The 27,268-nt window shown below is 38.5% G+C and overlaps 1 protein-coding gene across 11 annotated transcripts in view; it reads right to left on the bottom strand.

Moving 5' to 3' along the window:
- Nucleotides 1–27,268, bottom strand: part of CENPJ (centromere protein J) — an 87,931-nt gene that overhangs the window by 45,020 nt on the left and 15,643 nt on the right. For all 11 annotated transcript variants that reach the window (XM_045978224.1, XM_045978223.1, XM_045978218.1 and 8 more), the window contains 7 exons: nt 24,253–24,762; nt 23,586–23,709; nt 11,878–12,177; nt 9,185–9,296; nt 8,260–8,362; nt 6,502–8,131; nt 2,777–2,909 (listed from right to left, as the gene is read on the bottom strand). In XM_045978224.1, coding sequence (XP_045834180.1) covers nt 2,777–2,909; nt 6,502–8,131; nt 8,260–8,362; nt 9,185–9,296; nt 11,878–12,177; nt 23,586–23,709; nt 24,253–24,696 — 2,846 coding nt within the window. In that variant the 5' untranslated portion in view covers nt 24,697–24,762. The remainder of the gene's footprint in view (nt 1–2,776; nt 2,910–6,501; nt 8,132–8,259; nt 8,363–9,184; nt 9,297–11,877; nt 12,178–23,585; nt 23,710–24,252; nt 24,763–27,268) is intronic.

A 27,268-nucleotide genomic window follows, 5' to 3' on the forward strand; every position in this document is an offset into this window, starting at 1 on the left:
AGTCTGCTTTTCCTTCTGACCCTCCCCTGTCTCATGCTCTCTCTCTCATTCTCTCAAATAAATAAATAAAATTTTAAAGAAAAAAAAAAAGAGAGAGAGAGACCCGTCAATTATGGACTCCAGTATGGACCCAGCAAGAGCCACACTACAATCCCATTCAACTGTGATCCTAGAATCTGGCCACCAGTCCAGGGATCCAGTTGGAATAGGTCTTTACCTGCCAAAACAGGTCTGTAAAGAAAGTTTTCTGCCCTTTCAAATGCAAAAATGTCAAGGCAAGGCTACATTAGAATCAGCAAATAGGACACCACCAAAGGAAACTAATTAAGTTTCAGCAATCAATCCCAAAGAAATGCAGATCTAAGAATTGCCTGACAAAGAATTCAAAATAGCTATTTTAAAGCAGCTCAGCAAACTACAAGAGAACACAGATAAACAACTCAACAAAATCAGCAAATAATACATAAAAGAAAACAAGATGTTCAACAAAGAGATAGAAATCATTTTAAAAAACACAGTTATTAAAAACTAAATAAATAAATAAAACTTTAAAAAGAGGGGGCACCTGACTGGCTCAGTTGGGGGAGCATGTGACTCTTGATCTCAGGTTTCACGAGTGTGAGCCCCATGTGGGGTGTAGAGGTTACTTAAAAATAAATAAAACTTAAAAACCAGAAATTCTGGAGCTGAAGAATACAATCAATAAAGTGAAAAAAAGGGGGCGCCTGGGTGGCTCAGTGGTTTAAGCCACTGCCTTCGGCTCAGGTCATGATCTCAGGGTCCTGGGATCGAGTCCCGCATCGAGCTCTCTGCTCAGCAGGGAGCCTGCTTCCCTCTCACTCTCTCTGCCTGCCTCTCTGCCTACTTGTGATCTCTGTCAAATAAATAAATAAAATCTTTAAAAAAAAAATAAAGTGAAAAAATACAATAGAGAGCTTCAATAACAGACTTAATCAAGCGGAAGAAAGAATCTGACTCAAAGACAGGTAATTTGAGGTCAGTTAGAGGAAAAACAAGAAAAAGAATGAACAAGAATGAAGAAAGCCCATGAGATCCAATACATTCATTGTGGAAGTCTCAGAAGGAAAATACACAAACTCAACAAACCCCTACTAGACCTAAGAAAGAGAGAAAACTCAAATAAAATCATAAAGAGGACACTTTACAACAGATGCCCCCAGAAATAAAATAAAGACCATATTGTGAGCAATAATATCTCCAAAACTGGATAATCTAGAAGAAACAGATAAATTCTTAGAAATATACAACCTACCAAAACTGAATCGAGAAGAACCAGAAAGTCTGAACAGAACAATAATTAGGAAATTGAATCAGTAATCAAAAACCTCCCAAGAAAGAATAGTTCAGGACCAGATAGCTTCACAAGTAAATTCCAGCAAATATTCAAAAAATAATTAATACCCATCCTGCCTAAACTCTTCCAAAAAAGAGAAGAAATACTTTCAAACGCATTTCATTAGGGCAGTCACTTGGACACCAAAGCCGGACAATGACACCACAAGAAAACTATGGGACAATCCCTGATGCACACATATATAAAAATCCTCAATAAATACTAGCAAACCAAATCCAACAGCACTTTAAAAGGATTTACACCATGACCTAGTGGGATTCATCCCTGGAAGTGAAGGCTGGCTCAACATATCAAATCAGTTAATGTGATGTAAACCGGTACAAGCACTCAGTATGGTGGTTCCTCAAAAGTATATAGTTGCCATATGACCCAGCAATTCCACCCCTGGGTTTATACCCAAAAGAACTAAGAATCTGAACAGATATTTACATACCAACGTTAATAGCATTATTCACAATAACCAAAAGGTAGAAACAACCCAAATGTCCAGTGATAAGCCAAGAAATGCCAAGGATTGACAGAGTAAATTCCTGTTGTTTTAAGCCACTTAGTTTGTGTGTACAGTTGACCCTTGAACGACATGGGTTTGAACTACATGGATCCACTTACATACAAATTTTTATAGTACAGTACTATAAATGTATTTTCTATTCCTTACAAGTTTATTAACATTTTCTTTACCTTATTACAAGTATATGTATATAACACATGTAAAAAACCATGTGTTAATCAACTGTACACTATCGGTAAGACTTCCAGGCAGCAGTATGTCATTAGTAGCAAAGTTTTTAGGGAGTCAAAAATTATATGTGGCTTTTTGGCTGTACAGGGGGATGGAGCCCCTAACTTCCACATTGTTCAGGATCAACTATACGTTGTTACAGTAGCCCTAGAAAATTTATGCAATGGCCAAGGTAGCACTTGAATTAACAGCTTCAAAATGCTTTTCAAGGGGTGCCTGGGTGGCTCAGGGGGTTAAGCCTCTGCCTTCGGCTCAGGTCATGATCTCAAGGTCCTGGGATCGAGCCCTGCATCAGGGTTCAAGTCTCCGCTCAGCAGGGAGCCTGCTTCCCCCTTTCTCTCTGCCTGCCTCTCTGCCCACTTGTGATCTCTCAATCTCTATCAAATAAATAAATAAATAAAATATTTTTAAAATGCTTTTTAAAATTCAATTTGTAATCTCCTCAACTAAGAGAATTCCCCTTTTAACACATTTCTGACTACAATGGGTCATTTTAATTAAAAAATTTTTATGCGGTTAAGATTTCAAAGAAAAATATTACACTTCTTTTTATTTTATTTTGTTGGATTGACAAAAATTATTTCAAATACTTTACATATCATCTTGAAGATAAAACTGAATCATTATATTTTTTTCCCAACTTATAGATGCAAACTTACCTAAGTTTTTCCAAGGCACTTTCCCGTTCAATGCGAAGTTTAGCTAAAGATGTGTTCTCAGCTTTAAATTTTTCTATTTCTGTTTCCAATTCAATAACTTTCTCTCTCAAAACTTGAGATCGAGCACTGTCACCTATAACATAGGCCATATATATTGAACTTCACAAAAGGCCTTCAGCAGCAAGAACAATAGTTAGCTTTTAACACTAAGAGGCAAAAATACTGTAAACATTGGTACTATTACAATGCATAAGAAACAATGCTTCTAATAACAACAACAAAAATTATATTGGCCTAACTTTCCAGATGAAACCAATCTAAATTTAAGAAAAACATTATTCAACCTCAAGAGTATCAATCGGACAATGAATTAACATTACATATAAAAAGAAATTCAAATGTTTTTAACATCTAATACATATATTTTTTGTTAACAGTCAATATTGAAAGGCATTTGTAGGGTAACAGATGGTAACTAGACTTATCATGGGATCATTTTATAATGTATAAAAATATTTAATCACGGGGCGCCTGGGTGGCTCAGTGGATTAAGCCGCTGCCTTCAGCTCAGGTCATGATCTCAGGGTCCTGGGATCGAGCCCCGCATCCGGCTCTCTGCTCCGCGGGGAGCCTGCTTCCTCCTCCTTCTCTCTGCCTGCCTCTCTGCCTACTTGTGATCTCTCTCTCTGTCAAATAAATAAATAAAATCTTTAAAAAAAATATATTAAATCACTATGATGTACACCTGAAACTAACAGGATATTGTACATCAATTATACTTCAGTTATACTTCAATTTTAAATATGCACATTTAGGACTCTTTATAGAGCCAGTTAAACAACTGACTCTCGGTTTTGGATCAGGTCATGACCTCGGGTTCATAAGAGCCCATGTGTTGAGCTCCATGTTCAGTGGGGAGTTCCCTTCTCTCCCTCTCCCCTCTCCAGCCCCCACCCCCTGCTCACATGCTCTCTCTCTCAAATAAATAAATAAAGACACCTGGGTGGCTCAGTTGGTTGAGTGTCTAACTCTTGGTTTCTGCTAATGTCATGATCTCGGGGTCCTAGGTTCAAGCCCTACATCAGGCTCCCCCACTCAGGGAAGAGTCTGTTCAAGGATTCTCCCTCTCCCTTTGCCCCTCCCCCCCACTTACACATGCTTGCATGTGCTCTCTCTCTAAAATAAATAAATCTTTAAAAATAAATAAATCTTTTAAAAATGAATAAATATATGCACATACATAAATAGCTTAAGAACATTAATAAGTAATTCACAAGATATCTAAAGCATTAATCAACACCAAAATCAAAGTTTACCTCCACTAGGCACAGAAATATAAATTAAGAATTTTCCCATACCAAATTTGCTATTTATTTATTTATTTTTTATTTTTAAAGATTTATTTATTTATTTGACAGACAGAGATCACAAGCAGGCAGAGAGGCAGGCAGAGAGAGAGGAGGAAGCAGGCCTTCTGCTGAGCAGAGAGCCTGACGTGGGGCTCAATCCCAGGACCCTGGGATCATGACCTGAGCTGAAGGCAGAGGCTTTAACCCACTGAGCCACCCAGGCGCCCCAAAATTTGCTATTTAAAAGAGTAAAATAAAAAAAAATAAAATAGAATAAAAAATAAATAAATAAAAGAGTAAAATAGTCAATGCTTTTGTCCTTCTATTACCCCTTTGAAAAATTGATTTTTGCACAAAAATACACATTACAGTGTTATTTCTAATAGTGAAAAATAATTTAAGTATTTAGCAATAAGGAATAAGGAAATTATTGAATAAAATAATGTTGCAGTCATACAGTGTTCTGCAACCATTTTTAAAACACACGAAAAAGGGGCGCCTGGGTGGCTCAGTGGGTTAAGCCGCTGCCTTCGGCTCAGGTCATGATCTCGGGGTCCTGGGATCGAGTCCCACGTCGGGCTCTCTGCTCAGCGGGAGCCTGCTTCCCTCTCTCTCTCTCTCTGCCTGCCTCTCTATCTACTTGTTGATCTCTCTCTGTCAAATAAATAAATAAAATCTTTAAAAAAAAAAAATACACGAAAAAGGGCACCTGGGTGGCTCAATTGTAAGCATCTGCTTCTGGCTTAGGTCATGATCCCAGGGTTCCCGGATTAAGCCCCGCATGGGGCTCCCTGCTCAACAGGGAGTGCTCAACTGGTGTGCTCTCTCTCTCTAATAAATAAATAAATCTTTTTAAAAAATACACAAAGAGTTTTCAAGATATAGCCAATATGTATTATACACTTGGTCAAAAAAGATAACTTTTAACAAATAACTGTACCATATTAAAAATACATAAGAAAAATGACCAGAAGGAAATACCCCAAAATGAAACCCCAAACTGAAACCACACCTACCTTTGGATAGTTTAGTTATAAACATTTTTCATTCTATATTTTTAAGCTTCCAAACTTTCTGCAAAAAGTACTACTTTTAAAATCAGAGTATTTTTAAAATAGTTATAAGTTATAAGTTATAATTTATATTTTAAAGCACCTATGCTTTGCTAGTCATTCAGAATTTAAATATGATATAATAGAAAGGAGTTTTTCAATATTTCACTATTTCAATAATTTTAAAAGCCCATCACATTAACAGAGTACTATAAAGCCATTAAATGGAATAAGCAGATGTATATGTGGAAAAGAACAATATGCAAAATTTATCATAAATAAGGTGAAGGCGCCTGGGTGGCTCAGTTGATTAAGCATTTGCCTTCGGCTCAAGTCATGATCTCAGGGTCCTAGGATTGAGCATGGGCAGAGGGCTCTGTCCTCAGTGGGGAGTCTGCTTCTCCCTCTCCCTCTGTCCCTTCCCTTCTTTTCCCCCCCTCTACACGCTCATGTGCACTCTCTCTCCTAAAATCTTTTTTAAAAAAAAGGTGAAAAATGGTATATAAAAAAACATGTCATTTGTATAGAAAGGTTATATACCCACTCACCCATATGCTTTCATACACACAGAATCTTTTTAGAATACACAAAGGAAATGGGAATGTAGGTTCCTCTAGGAACCTACAAAACTAGGAAAGGGAATGAGGAGTGCAGGTCCAGGAAAGAAAGGAAAATTCAGTTTTACTGTATTTCTTCTTGGTCCTATTTAGCAAGGTAGTGCATGAGGTAGTAAAAAAATTAAGTAAAAACATAATCATTTTTAAAAGTGCACAAAGGTTCATCTTATAGCAACACAAACCATAAACAGGGTACTCTCTGGTTACAAAAGTGTTATCTCACTTTATAACAAATTAATTTTAAAGCCTTGAGAATAAGGCATAGGCTTAAACTTGAAAAATCTGAAATCACAATCCATCCGAGTCTTATACTAGTGGTTATTATTTAGGACCACAAAATAAATAAAATTTTAACAAATCTCCTAATTAGACTTATACTGAGCAACTAGAAAGGTAAGGATTTTTAAGCATTCTGATAGAAGACTAATAAAGTAAATGTGAGGGACGCCTGGAAGGCTCAGTTGGTTGAGCGGCTGCCTTTGGCTCAGGTCATGATCCCAGCATCCCGGGATCGAGTCTCATGTCGGGCTCCTTGCTCAGCAGGGAGTCTGCTTCTCCCTCTGCCTCAGCCTGCCACTCTATCTGCCTGTGCTCTCTCGCTCTCTCTCTCTCTGACAAATAAATAAATAAAATCTTTAAAAAAATAATAAATAAGGTAAATGTAAAATTTATAACATTCTGATACCTATTTTATAATGCTGACTTACCAAGTGGTTGGTCTTGACTTGGGTTTAACTTGGGTTCATTTCCCAAGTGTGAATCTGATTTTGGTTTTGGTTTCAAAGCAGGGAAGAACTTCATCATGAGATCTGATGTAGGAGGAGGGCTTATGCTCCTACTGGGTTTGCTCAAGTCTTCTCCCTTCTTGACCGGTGCAACTTTCCTCTTTATAGTTTTGTCCGACACACATATTTCACTCTTAGGGTAGGCTGTTTGAGGAATCCCATAAATGGCCTCATTCCCCAGAAAAGCATCATGCTTAAATGAATTCTCTTCAAGGTCAGTCCAAGTTCTTTCATCGTCAAAGTCAATTTTACTCATACTTACAGATGAGGGGCTTCTTGAGGACTCAGAAACTTTGTTTTTCAAGCTTTCTACAGTGACAGACTCATCGCCACTGTAATCTTTATCAGACAGATCTAAATCAACATCTCTCCTTTTATCTTCTTCTTGAATCCCAGTGTCCCTAAAAGGGTCCTTACCATCACAGACTTGTGGACTGTCTTCTCTGCTGCTGAAACCCCTCTCTTTCTCCTCAGTTGATGGTTTTATAGTAACATCAAGTTGCTCCTCAGAGTCAGTGCTACTGTCACTGTCTGGGACACCTTCATCATCACTTACATTCCACTGAGTCTGATTTTCAGAAGTGCTCATTTGGAGTGCTTTCTTACTGACCTTACACGACTGTTCCCTACACGCTTCAGGTGAGAAGACTGAATCAGGTTGGTGGGGTGTGACCTCACACTCACCCTCATGTTTGGGTTCAGCACAGCCTGAAGCCTCATTGTGGTCACACTGAGTAACAGGATCCAGTGTCTCTGTCTGCGGCTGCACAGCTTTGACAGGGGTGGAAGACAGCCGGTGGCCTTTGCAGATCTGCTGGTCTCTCTCTAAGATCTTCAGTACAAAGGAGGAATTACTGGAAAATGATATTTCATCAGCAGCTTGTTCCAAAAACAAAAATTCATCTAGCTCCAAATTTTCCTTTTCCTTTTCTCGTTCCCAATTCTCTAACTTTTTCTGAAGAGAAATGTCAAGAGAAGATTCTGACTTTTTCAAGGTCTCATGTTTTGGGCTATTGGAAGACAGGTAGCTGACCGATCCTCCCGAAAAAGGAAGTTTGTCTTTACCCTGTGTTTTATTCCAGACTTTGCAACCAGTATCACAAAGTTTTGCACACTCAGGTACATTTTCTCTATTATTAGTCTCAACTTTTTTTTCTAATTTGATCTGGTCTCTAAATTGCCCATCGTATTTCTTCCCTCCAGGTATTTTCAATCCTGTTGGAGGAAGACTTTTCCTGTTACTACCCTTAAGCACTTTTGGCTTCTGGCTGAGTGTGACGAAATCACTCTTGGCTCTACCTTTATTGTTCTTTTTAACAGGCTGGTTCTCTGTACACAGGTCTTTATTTATAAGAGCAGTTTTCCGCTGGAATTGTTGTCTATCCATTTTAAACACAGGTTGGTCTTCTGGAGTGCTCTGATTAGTCACTAGTTTATTTTCTCTCCCTTTCTGAGACTTAGATTTAGCATTAGTAAATCTAGCTAAACCTTCTCCTCGTTTCAAGAATGGTTGTTTTGGTTTTGCTTTGATTAGGAACGATCCTTCGGCTTCCTTAAATAGAGAACAATATTTGAATTAATTCTGGTATATCCAAGTTATCTCAAAGTTATTTTTAAAGAAAATTACAAACAAATCTCTAAAGCCTTAATGAACTTAATCAAAATAGTGGAAATGCCTACCCTTAGTTGCCTTCGTTTCAGTTCTTGTTCTTCCAGCCGAATTTGTTCTTCTAAGTAGTCTTCAAATGTCTGCTTCCTTTCTCTGATAGCAGCTTTAATAGGTCTAATCATAAAAATCATTATTTAACATGCAAATCAAGATGTGGTATTTGACACTTAGTGTGCCTGATACCCCTGACTACACTAAGAACTAACCTTTCTCAAAGTCACCGACCCCCTTTGAAAATTCAATGAAAGCTATAATCCCACCCCATCTCCCAAAATACAGAGAAGGCAACATTCCACGCAACTTGAAAAAAACCCTTCTGAAGTCCATCTATTGCCTATAGATTAACTTTTGAAATATCATATTCATTGCATCACTTTAAAATACATTTTGAAAATTTCAAATATGTATCTTTAAGAAAGAATACTGACAATGTAAATAGAGCAATAATCAGAAGTCATTTTCCTTTCCATAACGTACACTAAAATATTTCAAATATTTAAGAAAATAATAACTTCAGTATTGATATTTTATCTTTGTCATGAGATTTTTAAATTCTGTAACCAGACTTACCCAATTATAGTTTAGAGGTAACACCAAATGTGAGACTCAATATTAATTTGTTTCTCTTTGCCAAAATGGGATTTACTTAACTATTTGAGAGAAGATTAATTTTATCCAGATTTTTTTCTCTTTGGTGAAAAAGCTTTGCTCAGTTTTTCCAAAACAATGTCAAACCTACTTGAACTGATATATCTCCCTAAGTGCTATCAGTGACAATATGTGTTAAGTTTCATCTTTGACATCATACTTAAAAGCATATTCAAGCAAAAACAAGAAAACCATGCATCTTTCAAAAAAAAAGAAAGTGGTCTATCTTAATAGCTGACTAGTAAATTAAACTGTCACTCTTCTTATTCCTTTCAACATGGATGATACCTTTCTTCAATATTAGCCACTTCTGAAGAATCACCAATTTTTTTTACATTCACATCATTCCCTTCCTCAATCGGTTCAGTCACCTTTTCCCAACATGGTAAAACACCTTCTCCTAGGATAAAAATTAGGAAAACTTAGTTGCAAAAAATAAAGTCTTAAAACTTGATAATTTTACAAGTTACCATGCTAAAAAAAAATATTTATCAAAAATAACATATGCCAGGGGCACCTGGGTGGCTCAGTCAGTTGGGCATCCAACTCTTAATTTCAGCTCATGTCATGGTCTTAGAGTTGTGAGATGGAGCCCTGCGATGGGTTCTGTGCTCAGCAGGGAATCTGCTTCTCTCCCCTTTCTGCCCCTTCCACCCACCCTTTGAGCGCACGCTCTCTGAAATAAATTAAATCTTTAAAAAAAAAAAAAAAAAAGTAACATATGCCGAAGATTTTAGAGCACTCAAGGATTTCTTTACTATCACAGATATAAACTACAAAACCCTAATTAAAAGTTACATTCTTCAAAAGGTTAATGTTATGAAAAAAAGTGTGGGCTTTTCTAAATTAAAAATTACTAAAGATATAACAACAAAATGTAATAGAGAACTTGACTGGATCCTGTTTTAAAAAAAAAACAACTCTTGGGGTACTTGGGTGGCTCACTCCTTAACCATCTGCCTTTGGCTCAGGTCATGATCCCAGGGTCCTGGGATCAAGCCCCACACATCAGGCTCTCTGCTCAGTAGGAAGCCTGCTTCTCCCTCTCCCACTCCCCCTGCTTGTATTCCCTCTCTTACTGTGTCTCTCTCTGTCAAATAAATTAATTTAATTAAATCAAATTAAATCAAATCAAATTTAAAAACTTCAAAGGACATTTTTGGGACAACAGCAGGAATTCTAAAATGGATTTGAATATTACAGAATATTACTGGGATTATACAGAAGAATGTCCTAATTTTTTACTTGATGCTGCTGAAATTTTTAAAATGATGTAACATAATGTCTGCATATTACTTGCAATGAAATGACTGAACAAATTATACATAAATATAGACAGAGATATAGATATAGGTATATACATTTGTCTATATATACATTTGTATATACATACAAATAGATATAGACAAAGTAAACAAGGCAAAAATTAACTGTTGAATTAAGATCTACTGCTAATCACTGCAATGGACTTTCAAGTTTTCTGGATGTTTGAAATTTTCAAAAATAAAAGGTTAAGAGAATATACCATTTAAAAAAATGTTTAAAGGGGTGTCTGGGTGGCTCAGTGGTTTAAAGCCTCTACCTTTGGCTCAGGTCATGATCCCAGGTTCCTGGGAATAAGCCCTGCATCGGGCTCCCTGCTCAGCAGGGAGCCTGCTTTCCTCCCTGTCTCCCTCTCTCTCTGCCTACTCGTGATCTCTCTCTCTCTCTCTCTCAAATAAATAAATAAATAAAAATTTAAAAATTTAAAAAATTAAAAAATGTTTAAAGACATTAGACCTTTCCATACAAAGGAATTATTCTAAATTAGAAATAAAATATTGTGCACAAAAGTGCCCAATCCTAAGTAGTATTATCTGTATTTTTTATAACTTACCCCAAAGAACATATTCATGAAAACACCATTAAAATTGAGAATTAAATTTAAATTCAAAATATTGGAAACAAGTCAGCCCTACTTCAAAGAACATAAATACTGATATTATTTTTGATGACTAGCATAATGATGAGAACCATTAAAATTATGGTTATGGAGACTATGGAATGTACCTATAAGCATTTTCCATGTTGAGAGGGCAAGGAACACAATTATACAATATTCTACGGTTACAAAATGTTAGAAAAAAAAAAAGTGGAGGGAGGAGTGGGGCACAGAAATAGGTGTTAAGAATAAAAGACCAGAAGAAGAAAAGGAAAGGAAAAAAAAAAGACCAGAAGAAAATGCCATGAGAGCTCCATGAGCTTAGACCATCAGACACTGCTGGTTCTCTGGCAGAAACGTGCTGGATACTGGGAATACAGAGATGCACTGAGGACAAATGGAATGTCTGGGGTTGCAGGAGATTTCTTTCCTGAAAAATAACTGCCATCACCAACCTATTTCTCACATTTTCCATCTTCTATCATACTTCCCTACCACCACCACCATGTAGGTTTTAAATCAACCTCAAGCTATTAATAAGCTCTTGGAGCGCCTGGGTGGCTCAGTCATTAAGCGTCTGCCTTCAGCTCAGGTCAAAATCCCAGGACCCTGGGAACAAGCCCTGCATCGGGCGCCCTGCTCTGTGGGGAGCCTGCTTCTCCCTCTCCCACACCCTCTGCTGTGTTCCCTCTCTCACTGTGTCTCTCTCTGTCAAATAAATAAGTAAAATCTTTAAAAAAAAAACAAAACAAAACAAAAAATCATTTCTAAGCTCTCAAAGAGAAATGGTACACAAGGAACTCATTGCCTCCCTTTTTGAAGACCCCATGTGACCAGGGAAGGTCTAAAGTCAGCATGAGTACTGCAATTGTTCTTGGAAAGTCACAAACTCTGTGTCCAGTTCCACATCCAATCCAGGCTCAGTGGCTGTGCAATATGTAGGGGCTCATAATAAAAGCCACAGAGGACAAGAAAAAATGCAGAAAGGACTTTTCTTATCTAAGCACAGCTTGGTAACCCTACTAATTAGGTACAGAAGAGAAAAATATAAGTAACTTACCTAAAGAATGGTTATGGTTTTCTTCCTTCAAATCACTTTTTTTCACAAGTGCTTCTTGAGATTGTGCCTCACCAAACAAATTGAGAGAAGCACCACTTTTTGAAGTTAAGACTAAATCTGGATGAATAGTTCTACAAAAGTTGTTTTGTTCATCAGATAAAATGCTGAAAGTGTGCGTTTTCTCTTGGGTTTGATTCTGGTAGATATATGATGGTAAGAAGGGTGTGGTTTTCTCTATGGTGGCTGAATTTGCCGGAGATCTGTACTTCTGGCTCTGATCATCAAGCAGTGGGGTTAAACCTGGCAATTAAAAGCATCACCAAAACTAATGACTTCTTAGAACATTTTCTCTCCTGTTATTGATCCCTACCCACCAGGTTTTCTCTAAAGTGATGAAAGTATTTCTTTCTTCCATATTAGGAAACTCTGTTTAAAATCTAAAATCTAGGGGCACCTGGGTGGCTCAGTGGGTTAAGCCTCTAACTTCGGCTCAGGTCGTGATCCCAGGGTTCTGGGATCAAGCCCTGAGTCGGGCTCTCTGCTCGGCAGGGAGCCTGCTTCCCTCTCTCTGCCTGCCTCTCTGCCTACTTGTGATCTCTGTGTGTCAAATAAATAAATAAAATCTTTAAAAAAAAAATCTAAAATCTAAAAATGACTCTTGACAATTTATTTATACTACAATTCCTGTGCAGACAGTGTATACCTTGCAGAGCTGCAGCACTGCCTGATTCTGGAAGGCACGATTCATGTTCCACCTGTGAGAAGCACGGCTGGAATTGTCAACTTTGCAGCCCCGTGACAAACACAGACAGTGCCAAAGCAGATAGCTATAAATGATTCTAATAGTTACCCAATAACAAGTAACACCCCTGTGTCATGGCCTATAAAAGCCTCTTTCCTCTAGATTACTGTTAACATCTTGGTATCTTCAGGCAGTAGAATTATGGGTGACTTTTGTACTTTTCTGTAGTTTCTAAATTTCCTATATTACCTTTTCACTGTCTTCTTGAGTCTCTGGTTTGGAAATAAACACAGAGATTCCCCTCCTGTGTATCTCTAATTTGTAATTCTTGAAGGGTAGATGTCAAAACTCCATCCTAGCTGTTGTACCATCCCCTTGAAATCCTGCTACTATCCTTCTCTTCTCCCAGAATGTCTCAACTAAATTTAGAAGTAAAGGGGCATCAGGCTGGCTCAGTCAGTAAAGCATATGACTTCTGGTCTCGGGGCTGTGAGTTCAAGCCCCACACTGGGTTGCAGAGATTAAAAAATCTTTAGGGGCACCTGGCTGGCTCAGTCAGTTGAGGGTTCAACTCCTGGTTTCAGCTCAGGTCATGATCTCATGGATCATGGGATGAAACCCTGCATCAGGCTCTGTGCTCAATGACGAGTCTGATTGAAGATTCTCTCCCTCTGCCCTCCCTACCCCTTGCCCCGCTTCTTGTACACATGCACATGCGCTCTCTAAAATAAATAAATAAATCCTTTTCTTAAATCTTAAAAAGGGGGGGGGGCACCTGGTTGGCTTAGTGGTTAAGCATCTGCCTTCGGCACAGGTCATGATCCCAGAGTCCTGGGATCGAGTCCCACATCCGGCTCCCTGCTCAGCAGGAAGCCTGCTTCACCCTCTTCCACTCCCCCCTGCTTGTGTTTCCTCTCTAGCTGTTTCTCTTTGTCAAATTAATAAAAAATCTAAAAAAAAAAAAAAAAGGCAATTTATCTTAAAAAAAGAAGAAGAAGAAGAAACACACAATGGGAAATGTTTAATAAAACATAAAAAGAACCAGGCCACCTATCTCTCATACCCATCTGCCTCACCTCCAGCCCACAAATGAAACTGAAAAACAGGTAGGTCCTCTCTGATTATCAGGTTCTACATCCTTTCTTTTATAACAACTCTCTCCCCATCCACATTTTTGACTGATAGTCATCCCACTTCAGACTGAAGATGTCTTCGATAAAAGTCCAAAAGCCCAAAGTGACAACTCAAAAACTGTGGTCTGCAAACCCCTGAAGGTCTCTAAAATCCTTTCAGGACATCCCCCAGGCCAAATCTATTTTCATAAAATATTACGACAATATTTGCCTTTTCCACTTTGACAACACCTGCACTGATGTGCAAGAGAAGAAAGGAAACTGCTGGTGCCTTCACTCGAAAGCAGGACAGGAGCACCCACTGTGCTAATGGTCACCATATGAGCTACCACCAAGCACTTGCAGTTTAAAAAAGAAAGACAGAAAAAGCCTGTTTTACTTAAGAATGTCCTAAAGTTGCAAAAATTATTAATTTTTAATTGAATTTTAACTGAGTACTTGTCTTTTGAACATTCTATTAGACAAAACAGAAAGTATGCATAAATCATTTCTGCTGCAAACCAAGACATAGCTGTGTCTTTTTTTTTTTTTTTGGAGTTGTAAGCTCAACTAGCCACTTCTCTCAAAGAAAATCATTTTTATCTTAAAAAAAAAAAAAAAAGACAAACTACCATGATTTAAACTTGGTACTTGGCAGATATTTTCTCAAAAATGAAACAAGTGAACCAGTCACTTCAAGGAAAATAACTGACAGTATTTGCTAAGAATGGTAAAATTCAAACCTTCAAGTAAAAATGAGGACTTATTAAACATGTCTAGCACCAAGACCTTGACAGTTTCACAATACTTGAGGACTTTCATGATGAAATCTGTAGTGGTATTAATGGATATAATTTTTTTTATATTACATATTGAAATGTCAGTATTTTAAAGACCCAGGTAACTCTATGAACCACTCCTTCCCAAATAATCAATGCACAATTTTACCAGATCATGCAAGATAAAAGAGCCATTCAAAATGTCAAGATATTCCAATACAATTTATGTAACGGAGTATAAAAAAGTGCATGAATATGGTTTCAGACTCCGTACTGTGAATCACTACTAAGTTAGGTTTGGATACAATATCAAAGAAAGAAAAAAAAAAAAGGAAAGAAAGAAAGAGCCACAATTATTTCAAAAAGCTATTATAGTATTCCTCTTTCCTTTTTCCAATTAAACACCCATGTGAAGCTGAATTTTTTTCACATGCTTCAATCAAAACAATATAACTTAGGAGATTGAATGCAGAAGCAGATAGGAAAATCAGCTGAGCTCTTTTAACTCAGATTTTCAAAAATATAAAACTATGCCATTCTTCTAATTTTTTAGAAAAGCCTTTCATTTAAAAAAAAATGTTAGTTACCCCAAAGATACAGATGTAGTGAAAAGAAGAGCCATCTGTACCCCAATGTTTATTGCAGCAATGGCCACGGTCGCCAAACTGTGGAAAGAACCAAGATGCCCTTCAACGGACGAATGGATAAGGAAGATGTGGTCCATATACACAATGGAGTTTTATGCCTCCATCAGAAAGGATGAATATCCAACTTTTGTAGCAACATGGATGGGACTGGAAGAGATTATGCTGAGTGAAATAAGTGAAGCAGAGATCAAATATCATATGGTTTCACTTATTTGTGGAGCATAACAAAGAACATGGAGGACATGGGGAGATGGAGAGGAGAAGGGAGTTGAGGGAAATTGGAAGGGGAGACGAACCATGAGAGACTATGGACTCTGAAAAATAACCTGAGGGTTTGAAGGGGGAGGGGGTGGGAGGTTGGGGAACCAGGTGGTAGGTAAGAGGGAGGGCACGTATTGCACGGAGCACTGGGTGTGGTGCAAAAACAATGAATACCGTTAGGCTGAAAATAAAAAAATAATTTAAAAAAATGTTAGTTATGATAACATGTAACTGGTTATCATTTTAAGTGAATTAATTTTTCAATATCTCTGACAGGGAGACAAGATGGCAGAGAAGTAGGAGGAGGCACCGTTTCCACCGGTCCCCTAAAGTGAGCTGATTACCTACCAAAGAACTCTGATCACCCATGAAATCAGCCTGAGATTAGAATTATACAGTTCTGGGGCGCCTGGGTGGCTCAGTGGGTTAAGCCTCTGCCTTTTGCTCGGGTCATGATCCCAGGATCCTGGGATCGAGCCCCGCATCGGGCTCTCTGCTTGGCAGGGGGCCTGCTTCCTCCTCCTCTCTCTCTCTCTCTCTCTCTGCTTGCCTCTCTCCCTACTTGTGATCTCTATCTGTCAAATAAATAAATAAAATTAAAAAAAAAAAAAAAAAAGAATTATACAGTTCTGGATCTCTATGGGGGCAGAAGACACCAGCGGGCAGAAGCATTCCAGGGTGCACCTTGCCTGCACGACTTTTGATACGTTGAGCTACACATCCGTTCATCCATCTCTCACCAAAATGACTAGGAGGAGGAATGCCCAACAGAAGAAAAATTCAAGAATGGGCCCTCTCCATCAGAGCTATTGGATATGGACATAGACAGTATGTCAAAAAGGGAATTCAGGCTAACAATTATCCAGGCAATAGCTAGGTTGGAGAAAGCCTCTGATGACAAAATGGAATTGATTAGGGCAGAAGTGAAAGCCACCAGGGATGATATTAACAATGTTCTCAATGAGTTCCAATCCAATCTAAGTTCTCTAAAAGCTAGGGTAACTGAGGCAGAAGATAGAATTAGTGATATGGACGACAAATAGATAGAGAAAAAGGATCAGGAGGAAGCCTAGAACAAATAGGTTAGAAGCCATGAAAACAGAATTAGGGAAATAAATGGCGCCATGAAACGTTCCAACGTCAGAATTATTGGAATCCCTGAGGGGGAGGAGAAAGAAAGAAGACTAGAAGATACAGTTGAACAAATTCCCCATGAAAATTTTCTGAGTCTCACGAATGGAACCAGCGTTTGTGTACTAGAAGCATAAACGTCTCTCCCCAAGATCATAAAATCTAGAAAGACCTCAAGACACCTGACTGTGAAAATGATGAATCATAATTGTAGACAGGAGTTCCTGAAAGCAGCTAGGGTGAAGAAATTCCTTACAAACAGAGGAAAGCCCATCAGCATAATGTAAGACCTGTCCCCAGAAACCTAGCAAGCCAGAAAGGGCTGGCAAGACACATTCAGGGCACTAAATGAGAAGAACATGCAGCCAAGAATACTTTATCCAGCAAGACTGACATTTAAAATGGATGGAGAGATAAAGAGCTTCGAAGACCAGCAAGGTTTAAAAGAGTATGTGACTACCAAGCTGACACTGCAGGAAATATTAAGGGGGGTCTATAAAAGAGGAAAAAACCTAAGAATATCATTGAACAGAAATTTATGGAGACAATCTATAGAAACAAAGACTTTACAGGTAACACGATGTCAATAAAAACGTATCTCTCAATAATCACGCTCATCGTGAATGGCCTAGATGCACCCATAAAATAACACAGGGCTGCAGATTGGATAAAACGACAGGACCCATCCATATGTTGTCAACAAGAGACCCATTTGGAACCTAAGGATACATCCAGACTGAAAGTGAAAGGATGGAGAAGCATCTTTCATGCCAATGGGCCTCAAAAGAAGGCTGGGGTAGCGATTCTCATATCAGATAAATTAGATTTTAAACTAAAGACTGTAGTCAAAGATACAGAAGGACACTACGTAATTCTTAAAGGGACTATTCACCGAGAAGATCTAACAACTGTAAATATTTATGCCCCCAATATGGGAGCAGCCAATTACATAAGAAAACTATTAATCAATATAAAGTGTCATATTGATATGAAAACATTAATAGGAGGAGAACTTAACATGCCACGCTCAGTAATAGACAGATCATACAAGCAGAAAATCAATAACGAAACAAGAGCATTGAATGACACATTGGAACAGATGGACCTCATAGATATATACAGAACATTCCACCCTAAAACAACAGAATACTCATTCTTCTCGAGTGTACCTGGAAACTTCTCCAGAATAGACCACATACTGGATCACAAATCAGGGCTCAACCGATACCAAAAGACTGAGATTATTCCCTGCATATTCTCAGATCACAATGCTTTGAAACTGGAGCTCAACCACAAGGAAAAGTTTGGAAGGAATTCAAACACCTGGAAGCTAAAGACCACCTTGCTTAAGAATGCTTGGTTCGGGGCGCCTGGGTGGCTCAGTGGGTTAAAGCCTCTGCCTTTGGCTCAGGTCATGATCCCAGGGTCCTGGGATCGAGTCCCGCATCGGGCTCTCTGCTCAGCAGGGAGCCTGCTTCCCTCTCTCTCTCTGCCTGCCTCTCTGTCTACTTGTGATTTCTGTCTGTCAAATAAATAAATAAAATCTTTAAAAAAAAAGAAAAAAAAAAGAATGCTTGGATCAACCAGGAAATCAGAGAACTTCAACAATTCATGGAAACCAATGAGAATGAAGATACTTCGGTCCAAAACCTAATGGGATACAGCAAAGGCAGTCCTGGGGGGAAATACATAGCCATCCCTCAAAAAAATTGAAAAATTCAGAATACACTAGCTGTCTCTACACCTTAGAGAACAGGAGAATCAACAACAAATTAAGCCAACTCCACACACAAGAAGGGAAATAATCAAGATTAGAGCAGAGATCAATGAGATAGAAACTAGAGATATAGTAGAACGCATCAATGAAACTAGAAGTGGGTTTTTTTTAAAGAATCAGTAAGATCGATAAACCATTGGCCAAACTAATCCAAAAGAAAAGAGAGAAGGCCCAAATTAATAAAATTATGAATAAAAAGGGAGAGATCACAACTAACACCAAGGAAATAGAAACAATTATCAGAAATTATTATCGGGTGTCTGGGAGGCTCATTTGCTTAAGCGACTGCCTTCAGCTCAGGTCATGATCCTGGACTCTCAGGATCGAGTCCCACATGGGGCTCCTTGCTCAGCAGGGAGTCTGCTTCTCCCACTGACCTCTCTCCTCTCATGCTCTCTCTCGCGCGTGCGCTCTCTCTCTCAAATAAATAAAATCTTAAAAAAAAAAAAAAAAAGAAATTATTATCAACAGTTACATGCCAGTAAGTTAAGCAACCTAGACGAAATGGATACATTCCTGGTAAACTATTAACTTCCAAAATTGAACCAGGAAGAAATTGACAACCTGAATAGACCGATATCTAGTAACGAGATTGAAGCAGTGATCAAAAACGTCCCAAAACACAAGAGCCCAGGTCCTGACAGAGTCCCTGGGGAATTTTACCAAACATTCAAAGAAGAAATAACACCTATCCTTCTGATGCAGTTTCAAAAAACTGAAGCAGAAGGCAAACTTCCAGACTTTTTATGAAGCCAGCATTACCCTGATCCCCAAATCAGACAAAGACCCCATCAAAAAGGAGAATTTCAGACCAATATCCCTGATGAATATGGATGCTAAGATTCTCAACAAGATCCTTGCTAATAGGATGCAACAGTGCATTAAAAAGATTATCCACCATGTCCGGGTGGGATTCATCCCTGGGTTTCAGGATGGTTCAACATTCGCAAATCAATGTGATAGAACAAATCAGTAAGAAAAAAGAGAAGAACCACAGGGTCTTCTCAATTGATGCAGAAAAAGTATTTGACAAAATCCAGCATCCGTTCCTGATTAAAACGCTTCAAAGTATAAGGATAGAGGGAACATTTCTCAACTTCATCAAATCTATCTGTGAAAGACCCACAGCAAATATCATCCTCAATGGGAAAAAGCTGACAGCCTTCCCGTTGAGATCAGGAACACGACAAGGATGCCCACTCTCACCACTCTGGTTCAACATAGTATTAGAAGTCCTAACTACAGCAGTCAGACAACAAAGAGAAATAAAAAGTATTCAAATTTGCAAAGAAGAAATCAAACTCTCTCTTTACAGATGACATGATACTTTATATGGAAAACCCTAAAGGACTCCACCCCCAAACTACTAGAACTCATACAGCAATCCAGTAATGTGGCAGGATACAAAGTCAATGTACAGAAACCAGCTGCTTTCTTTCTTTTTTTTTTTTTAAAGATTTTATTTATTTATTTGACAGACAAGGAGGCAGAGAGGCAGGCAGAGACAGAGGAGAAAGCAGGCTCCCCACAGAGCAGAGCGCCCAATGCGGGGCTCAATCCCAGGACCCTGGGATCATGACCTAAGCTGAAGGCAGAGGCTTTATTTAACTCACTGAGCCACCCAGGCGCCCCAATCAGCTGCTTTCTCATACACTAACAATGAAAATACAGAAAGGGAAATTAGAGAATCAATTCCATTTACTATAGCACCAAGAAGCAAAAGATACCTGGGAATAAACCTAACCAAAGAGGTAAAGGATCTCTACTTGAGGAACTACAAAACACTCCTGAAAGAAATTGAAGAAGGGGGTGCCTGGGTGGCTCAGTGGGTTAAAGCCTATGCCTTTGGCTCAGGTCATGATCCCAGGGTCCTGGGATCAAGGCCCACATTAGGCTTTCTGCTCAGAGGGGAGCCTGCTTCCCCCACCCCTCTCTCTCTCTGCCTGCCTCTCTGCCTACTTGTGATCTCTGTCAAATAAATAAATGAATTAAAATCTTAAAAAAAAAAAAAAGAAATTGAAGAAGACACAAAAAGATGGGAGACAATTCCATGCTCGTGGATCGGAAGAATAAACATTGTTAAAATGTCTATACTGCCTAGAGCAATCTACACTTTCAATGCCATTCCGATCAAAATTCCACCAGCATTTTTCAAAGAGCTGGAGCAAACAATCCTAAAATTTGTATGGAATCAGAAGAAACCCCGAATTGCTAAGGAAATGTTGAAAAAGAAAAACAAAACTGGCGGCATCACGTTGCCTGATTTCAAACTTTAGTACAAAGCTGTGATCACCAAGTCAGCATGGTACTGGCATAAAAACAGACACATAGACCAGTGGAACAGAGTAGAGAGCCCAGATATGGACCCAAAACTCTATGGTCAAATAATCTTCAACAAAGCAGGAAAACATATCCAGTGGAAAAGACAGTCTCTTCAATAAATGGTGCTAGGAAAATTGGACAGCTATATGTAGAAGAATGAAACTCGAACATTCTCTTACACCATACACAAAGATAAACTCAAAATGGATAAAAGACCTCAACGTGAGGCAGGAATCCATCAGAATCATAGAGGAGAACACAGAGGCAGTAACCTCTTCGATATCAGCCACAGCAACTTCTTTCAAGGTATGTCTCCAAAGGCAAAGGAAAGAAAAGCGAAAGTGCATTCTGGGGACTTCAACAAGATCAAAATCTTCGGGGCGCCTGGTGGCTCAGTGGATTAAGCCTCTGCCTTCGGCTCAGGTCATGATCTCAGGGTCCTGGGATCGAGCCCCGCATCGGGCTCTCTGCTCAGCAGGGAGACTGCTTCCCCCTTTCTCTCTGCCTCTCTGTCTACTTGTGATCTCTCTCTGTCAAATAAATAAATAAAATCTTTAAAAAAAAAAAAAATCAAAATCTTCTGCACAGCAAAGGAAACAGTCAACAAAACAAAGAGGCAGCTCACAGAATGGGAAAAGATATTCGCAAATGACAGTACAGACAAAAGGCTGATATCCAGGATCTATAAAAACTTCTCAAACTCAATACACACAAAACAGATAATCATATCAAAAAATGGGCAGAAGACATGAACAGACACTTCTCCAATGAAGACATACAAATGAAATTTAAAAAAAAAAAGACATACAAATGGCTATCAGACACATGAAAAAAATGTTCATCATCACTAGCCTTCAGGGATATTCGAATCAAAACCACATTGAGATACCACCTTACACCAGTTAGAATGGCCAAAATTAACAAGACAGGAAACAACGTGTGTTGGAGAGGATTTGGAGAAAGGGGAACCCTCTTACACTGTTGTGGGAATGCAATTTGATGCAGTCACTTTGGAGAACAGTGTGGAATTTCCTCAAGAAATTAAAAATAGAGCTTCCCTATGACCCTGCAATTGCACTACTGGGTATTTACCCCAAAGATACAGATGTAGTGAAAAGAAAGCCCATCTGTACCCCAATGTTCATAGCAGCAATGGCCATGGTCGCCAAACTGTGGAAGGAACCAAGATGCTCTTCAACGGACGAATGGATAAGGAAGATGTGGTCAATATACACTATGGAGTATTATGCCTCCATCAGAAAGGATGAATACCCAACTTTTGTATCAGCATGGACGGGACTGGAAGAGATTATGCTGAGCGAAATAAGTCAAGCAGAGGGAGTCAATTATCATATGGTTTCACTTATTTGTGGAGCATAAGAAATAACATGGAGGACATGGGGAGATGGAGAGGAGAAAGGAATTGAGGGAAATTGGAGGGGGAGATGAACCATGAGAGACTATGGACTCTGAAAAACAATCTGAGGGTTTTGAAGGGGCGGGGGGTGGGAAGTTGGTGAGCCTGGTGATGGATATTATGGAGGGCATGTATTGCATGGAGCACTGAGTGTGGTGCATAAACAATGAATTCTGGAACACTGAAAAGAAATTTAAAAAATAAAAAATTTTTTAAAAATTTTTTTAAATATCTCCATTTTCATTTCTGATACAGTAAATTCAACAGTAAATGCCCATGTAACAAATGCTCTCTGGGGTCCTCAATATTTTAAGAGTGTTAAGAGATCCTAAGACCAAACAGTGAAAAACACTGCCCTAAAAGCAATGTTCCATAAATAAATGGGGCTAGTTCTTATATTAAGAAATGTGAAATCTGCTTCCCTACTGCTCTACCATAGTGCTATTTCTACCTTAAGAAGTATCACAGGCTGTTAGTTAAATGATCTTGATTATCTTCTTTATGTATTCCATAAAGGAACCCTGAACCATTCAACTATTTCAAGACACACACTATGTTCTCTATATTTGCTAAGATAAGCACCCTATTCCCTAAACCAGTCTTCATGTGGTATATTTCTTATCACTACCACTCCCCAAATCCCATCTGGCTACACCCTGCATAGTTATCTGCCAATGTCTTTTCTTCTCTGTATTCTCAATGCCCAGTGCAACCTCTGAACAGAACAGGCATCTTCCTGAATCAGTAGTGTCTCTTAAAAGGGAGCACCAAAAAGCAACTGCACAGCAACTACACATCACTATTTTACAAACTGTGGGACACAATCCATTAGTAATTTTGTCATCAGAATCATGACTGGCATTTTTTTTAATGACCATTAATAGAATTAGATAAATAGAATATATCCTTGCTACATGCCAGGTGCACCAATAAGATCTGATTTATGAAATCTCTTTGAAATTATGAGTTTAAATGTTTTGGTTATAATGCAGTATGGTCAAACAACTTTCAAAACCACTGCTCCAGATCACATTTTAACAGGTTAATTTTCTCCTGATAAGCACATCATTCTTTCTTTTAATCGATCTAGCCTACAACAAAGAATTTTGTCATCTCCCACCACAGAAAACATTTTTGGTATGGTCCTTTTGCTGAACAGAATGGCTTCTACACATATTTACATTTATGACCCTGAGGCAGAGACTGTAAGCCAGTAGCTTCAGGCCAAACTTGGCTCTAGACATTTTATTCTGCTACGTCTTTTTAAAATTTTATTATAAATAAATATGAATGCCTTTAAGCAGGGCACACATGCTCCAGAATGTCACATCTCCCACTTGCCCCAATTACATAACACTAGCACCATTTCACAGTTCTCTGCAAGGCCCCTAAGGAAACTGGAGTTTACAACATATGATAGAGAAACGGTAGAAGTAACCTGTCAGACAACTAAAGGTGAGAAATGTATGTACCTATCCACTGTTGTACTAACTGAAGGTTCTATGTAAGCAAAAAAATACCTGGCAGTGTGTGTTGTCCAGACACCATAGTAAGCAGCTTCTTTTGTTCTTCCATGAGTCTTTGTAGTTGCTCTAACTGCTGCCTCTTCAGCTGCTCCTGCTTCTTCTGTTGTACTTCTTTCAGCTTTTTAAACAAAAATTAATTTGATTAAACTAACTTTACCTTTCTTTATGGATCTTTGCTCCTTATACTTATCTAATGCCTCTCATCTCCCTTTCCATATCACCTCTAATAAAGAGTTCCAAATAGAGATTCCTAAGTAACTACACCTACCACCAATACTCCAAAATCCTATCTTTTTATGAAGGGTACCATACCGACTGTCCCAACAAGAAACATTAAAAGTCATATGAATCCATGCGTTCTTAAAATAGGATAGGTATCAGTACATTTATGATCAACATTTTCTCCCTAATATTTGATCAACCATTTCTAATTTAGTTTTTACCAAGTAAAACAGAACCTTAAAGACATTTTTACCTCAAGTGTTATATCTTACATACCAAACCTTTGTTAATGTTTCACATTAGACAAAAGGCAAAATTTGGTGTTTTGAGGATTTCACAGTAAAGGGGAAGAAACAAGAGGCCCTGAGCAGGTGACTTTTCATCATCAACAGAAACTTGCAATAACATAAATACATTATTGGGCCAAATACTTTTGTACCTGTTCAAGCTTTTTAAAAAGTGGGTCTTTATAAGCTACTTCTTTGCATTCACTGGAAAGATCTGAGATAAAGTCATTTTTGTTGTCTTCCCGGTATCCAGGCTCATCTTGACATGCCACTATTTGTGGTCCTTCTTTAGTTAAAGGAAACACTGTATGTGTTTCAGATTTATCTGATTGTAGTTTGTAAGGGCTGTTAGACTCCAACTTCTGTTCTTCATGAAGTGAATCTTCTTCACTTATAAGGCTGAAGCTATTTGAAAAATGTGTGACTTTAACAGGAAAGCTGGTAGAAATGTTCACATTTGCTCGCTTCTCTTCATCTGCTTCCAAAATAGGAAATCCACGATTTAATATGACCCCAGCCCGAGAAGGATTGGTCATCCACCGGGTTAAGAAGTTCTGTCCATTGTTTAACTCAGAAGAGGTTGGCATCAGGAACATTTTAGTCCAATGATAATATTATATTTAAATAATGTAAAGGTTAGAAGAGCTATTAATTTCCAAAACCTGTAGAAAGATGATGCCAACAAAAAGCATTGGTTAAAGCTATTCTACCCAAAACTCGAACCAGCACAAAAATCTACTGAATATTTCAAATACAAAAGATTTCAACCAGCAAAGCAGTTGGGCATTAAACTATGTGGTTTCTTTTCAGTCTTAAAAAAATCCAAATTGAGTTAATCAAAAACCTAAGTTCCCCTCTGATCTAATCATTTGATTGCTGAGGATTTTATACAAGTGCTAAATCAGCTCACCTAAAACTCTAGGAGCTAGAGCATCTTCTAAGTTATTTGATTACTATAACTATCAAATGTTACCCATATTAAATACTTTCACGCTTCTGGCCCTAATCCCACATGGCTTCTCTGCCCAACTGGGGAGCTCATGTTCTCCCTATTTACAGAACAAGAGTCACCACCATGGCTTCACTGGCATTTCTCTTATTCCTTCAACCCTCTTCTAGCCCCTCGCCCACCAAGCAGACCCTCATCTGTATTCTTAGAGGTCTCCGATATCACTATTTTGGCATGCATCTCAATATTAGTGGTACTCTGCCTTTGTGTTCATAATCTACCAAGTTCCTTGAAGATATAGTCACTCATGCCTAGCACCATCCATTCCTGCTAGGGAAGGAGAAACTTGATAAATGTTTGCTAAAATTAAGGTAAAATTAAATCAGAACTAAGATTCTATTATTTAAAATAAATTCAATATTATAAAATATTACTTGTGTTCATTCAATGTTCAACAACAAAATTACATTAGTTCATACAATAGGACAGCTACTTTGTATGAATCATACTCTAATATAACCAAATTCCTAGTGTAATTCAGACACCATGCAATAAATTTAAATGGCACATCACATAGAAGATAAGCTTGTCCTCCTCTGTATGACTGATTTCACTCACCTAATATTTATTGAGTTCTTACTCTGTGCCAGATACTATTTTAGTCACTGGGCATACGGCAGTTAATAAATCAGAGTCTAGTGAAGAAAATACATACATATAAAAGAAAACTATAGTTTTAAGAGTATTACTGTATGTTATACAGTAATAAATGAAGAGGAGAAAAATAAAAGCAATATGGGGGAAGTAGATTTGCAAGTTTAGAGAGGGTAGACAGGGAGTCCTTTAGGAGATAAACTCAAGGACCTGGTGGAGGTCAAGGAACAAGTGGTGCAGCTATGAGGGGTGGAGTAAGACCCAGCCTTCATACTGAAAATCTTCACTTGCAGAATGCCCCCCACCAATTCTTACAGTCCCATCACCACTATCTATCTTGAATTCTTTGGAATTAATTTCGGTATGTGTTTAGACTTATTACGTCATTCACTTGGCTCCTAAGCAACTTTATCTTCAGTGCTCTGATATCCATGCACATGCCTTATTCCATCTCCAATGTCCACGCAGCCCCAAAGTCCATCACTAGCAAAATCTATTATCCTCAACCTCATCTCTCACCTTCCTGAAAACACCTCTTCCTACACAGCCCATACTCTGGACCACTGGGCCTAGGAGTTAGAATATGTGTTTTTTGTATTGTCCTTTTTCGCTTCTAGATGATTCTCCCTTCCTCCACCATAAAAACCACTAAATTCTGAATTTCATATGATTTTATTATATTACTTATGACTCCCTCCTTTATTGTCTACCAAACCTCCAGAGGTCACCAGGGTCCTCCCCTTCATTTCTTAAAATTTTCTGGCTGAGCAACTGGAAGAACAGTGCTGCCATTAACTGAAATGAGAAAAACTGGGAATGAAACAGGTTTGAGGGAATGAGAAATCAAGAGTGGAATTTCAAACATTTTTTTAGTCTTTTTTTTTTTAAGATTTTATTATTTGGGGGGCTGCATGAGCAACAGGGAGGGACAGAGGAAGAGGCCAACTCCCCACGGAGCAGGAAGCCCGATGTAGGGCTCCATCCCAGGACCCTGAGATCATGACCTGAGCCAAAGGCAGACACTTGACTAAGCCACCCAGGTGCCCGTGAATTTCAAACACTTGAAGATGCCTAGTAGACATTCCAGTCATCATCATATAAGCAGTGGGACACACAAGAATGGGATTCACAGGGGGTGCCTGGGTGGCTCAGTGGGTTAAAGCCTCTGCCTTCGGCTCAGGTCATGATCCCAGGGTCCTGGGATCGAGCCCCGCATCGGGCTCTCTGCCCAGGCAGGGAGCCTGCTTCCTCCTCTCTCTCTGTCTGCCTCTCTGCCTACTTGTGATCTCTGTCTGTCAAATAAATAAATAAAATGTTAAAAAAAAAAAAAAAAGAATGGGATTCACAGAAGAATAGGATTCATGGATGAAGCCAAGGCTGTGAAGCATAAATGTGAGTATCCCTAGCATATAGATGATATTTAAAGCCTTGACCCTGTTGAGATCACTAAGTGACTAACAGTAGGAAAAAAGAGAAGATGTAGAAAGTATAGTGTCCTTTAGACCAAGTGAAGAAAGTGGTTTTTTATTGTTTTGTTTTGTTTTTAATGAAGAAAGTATTTCAAG

Source organism: Meles meles, chromosome 14 (genome assembly GCF_922984935.1).
Source record: "Meles meles chromosome 14, mMelMel3.1 paternal haplotype, whole genome shotgun sequence".
In the NCBI taxonomy this organism is placed as follows: Eukaryota; Metazoa; Chordata; class Mammalia; order Carnivora; family Mustelidae; genus Meles; species Meles meles.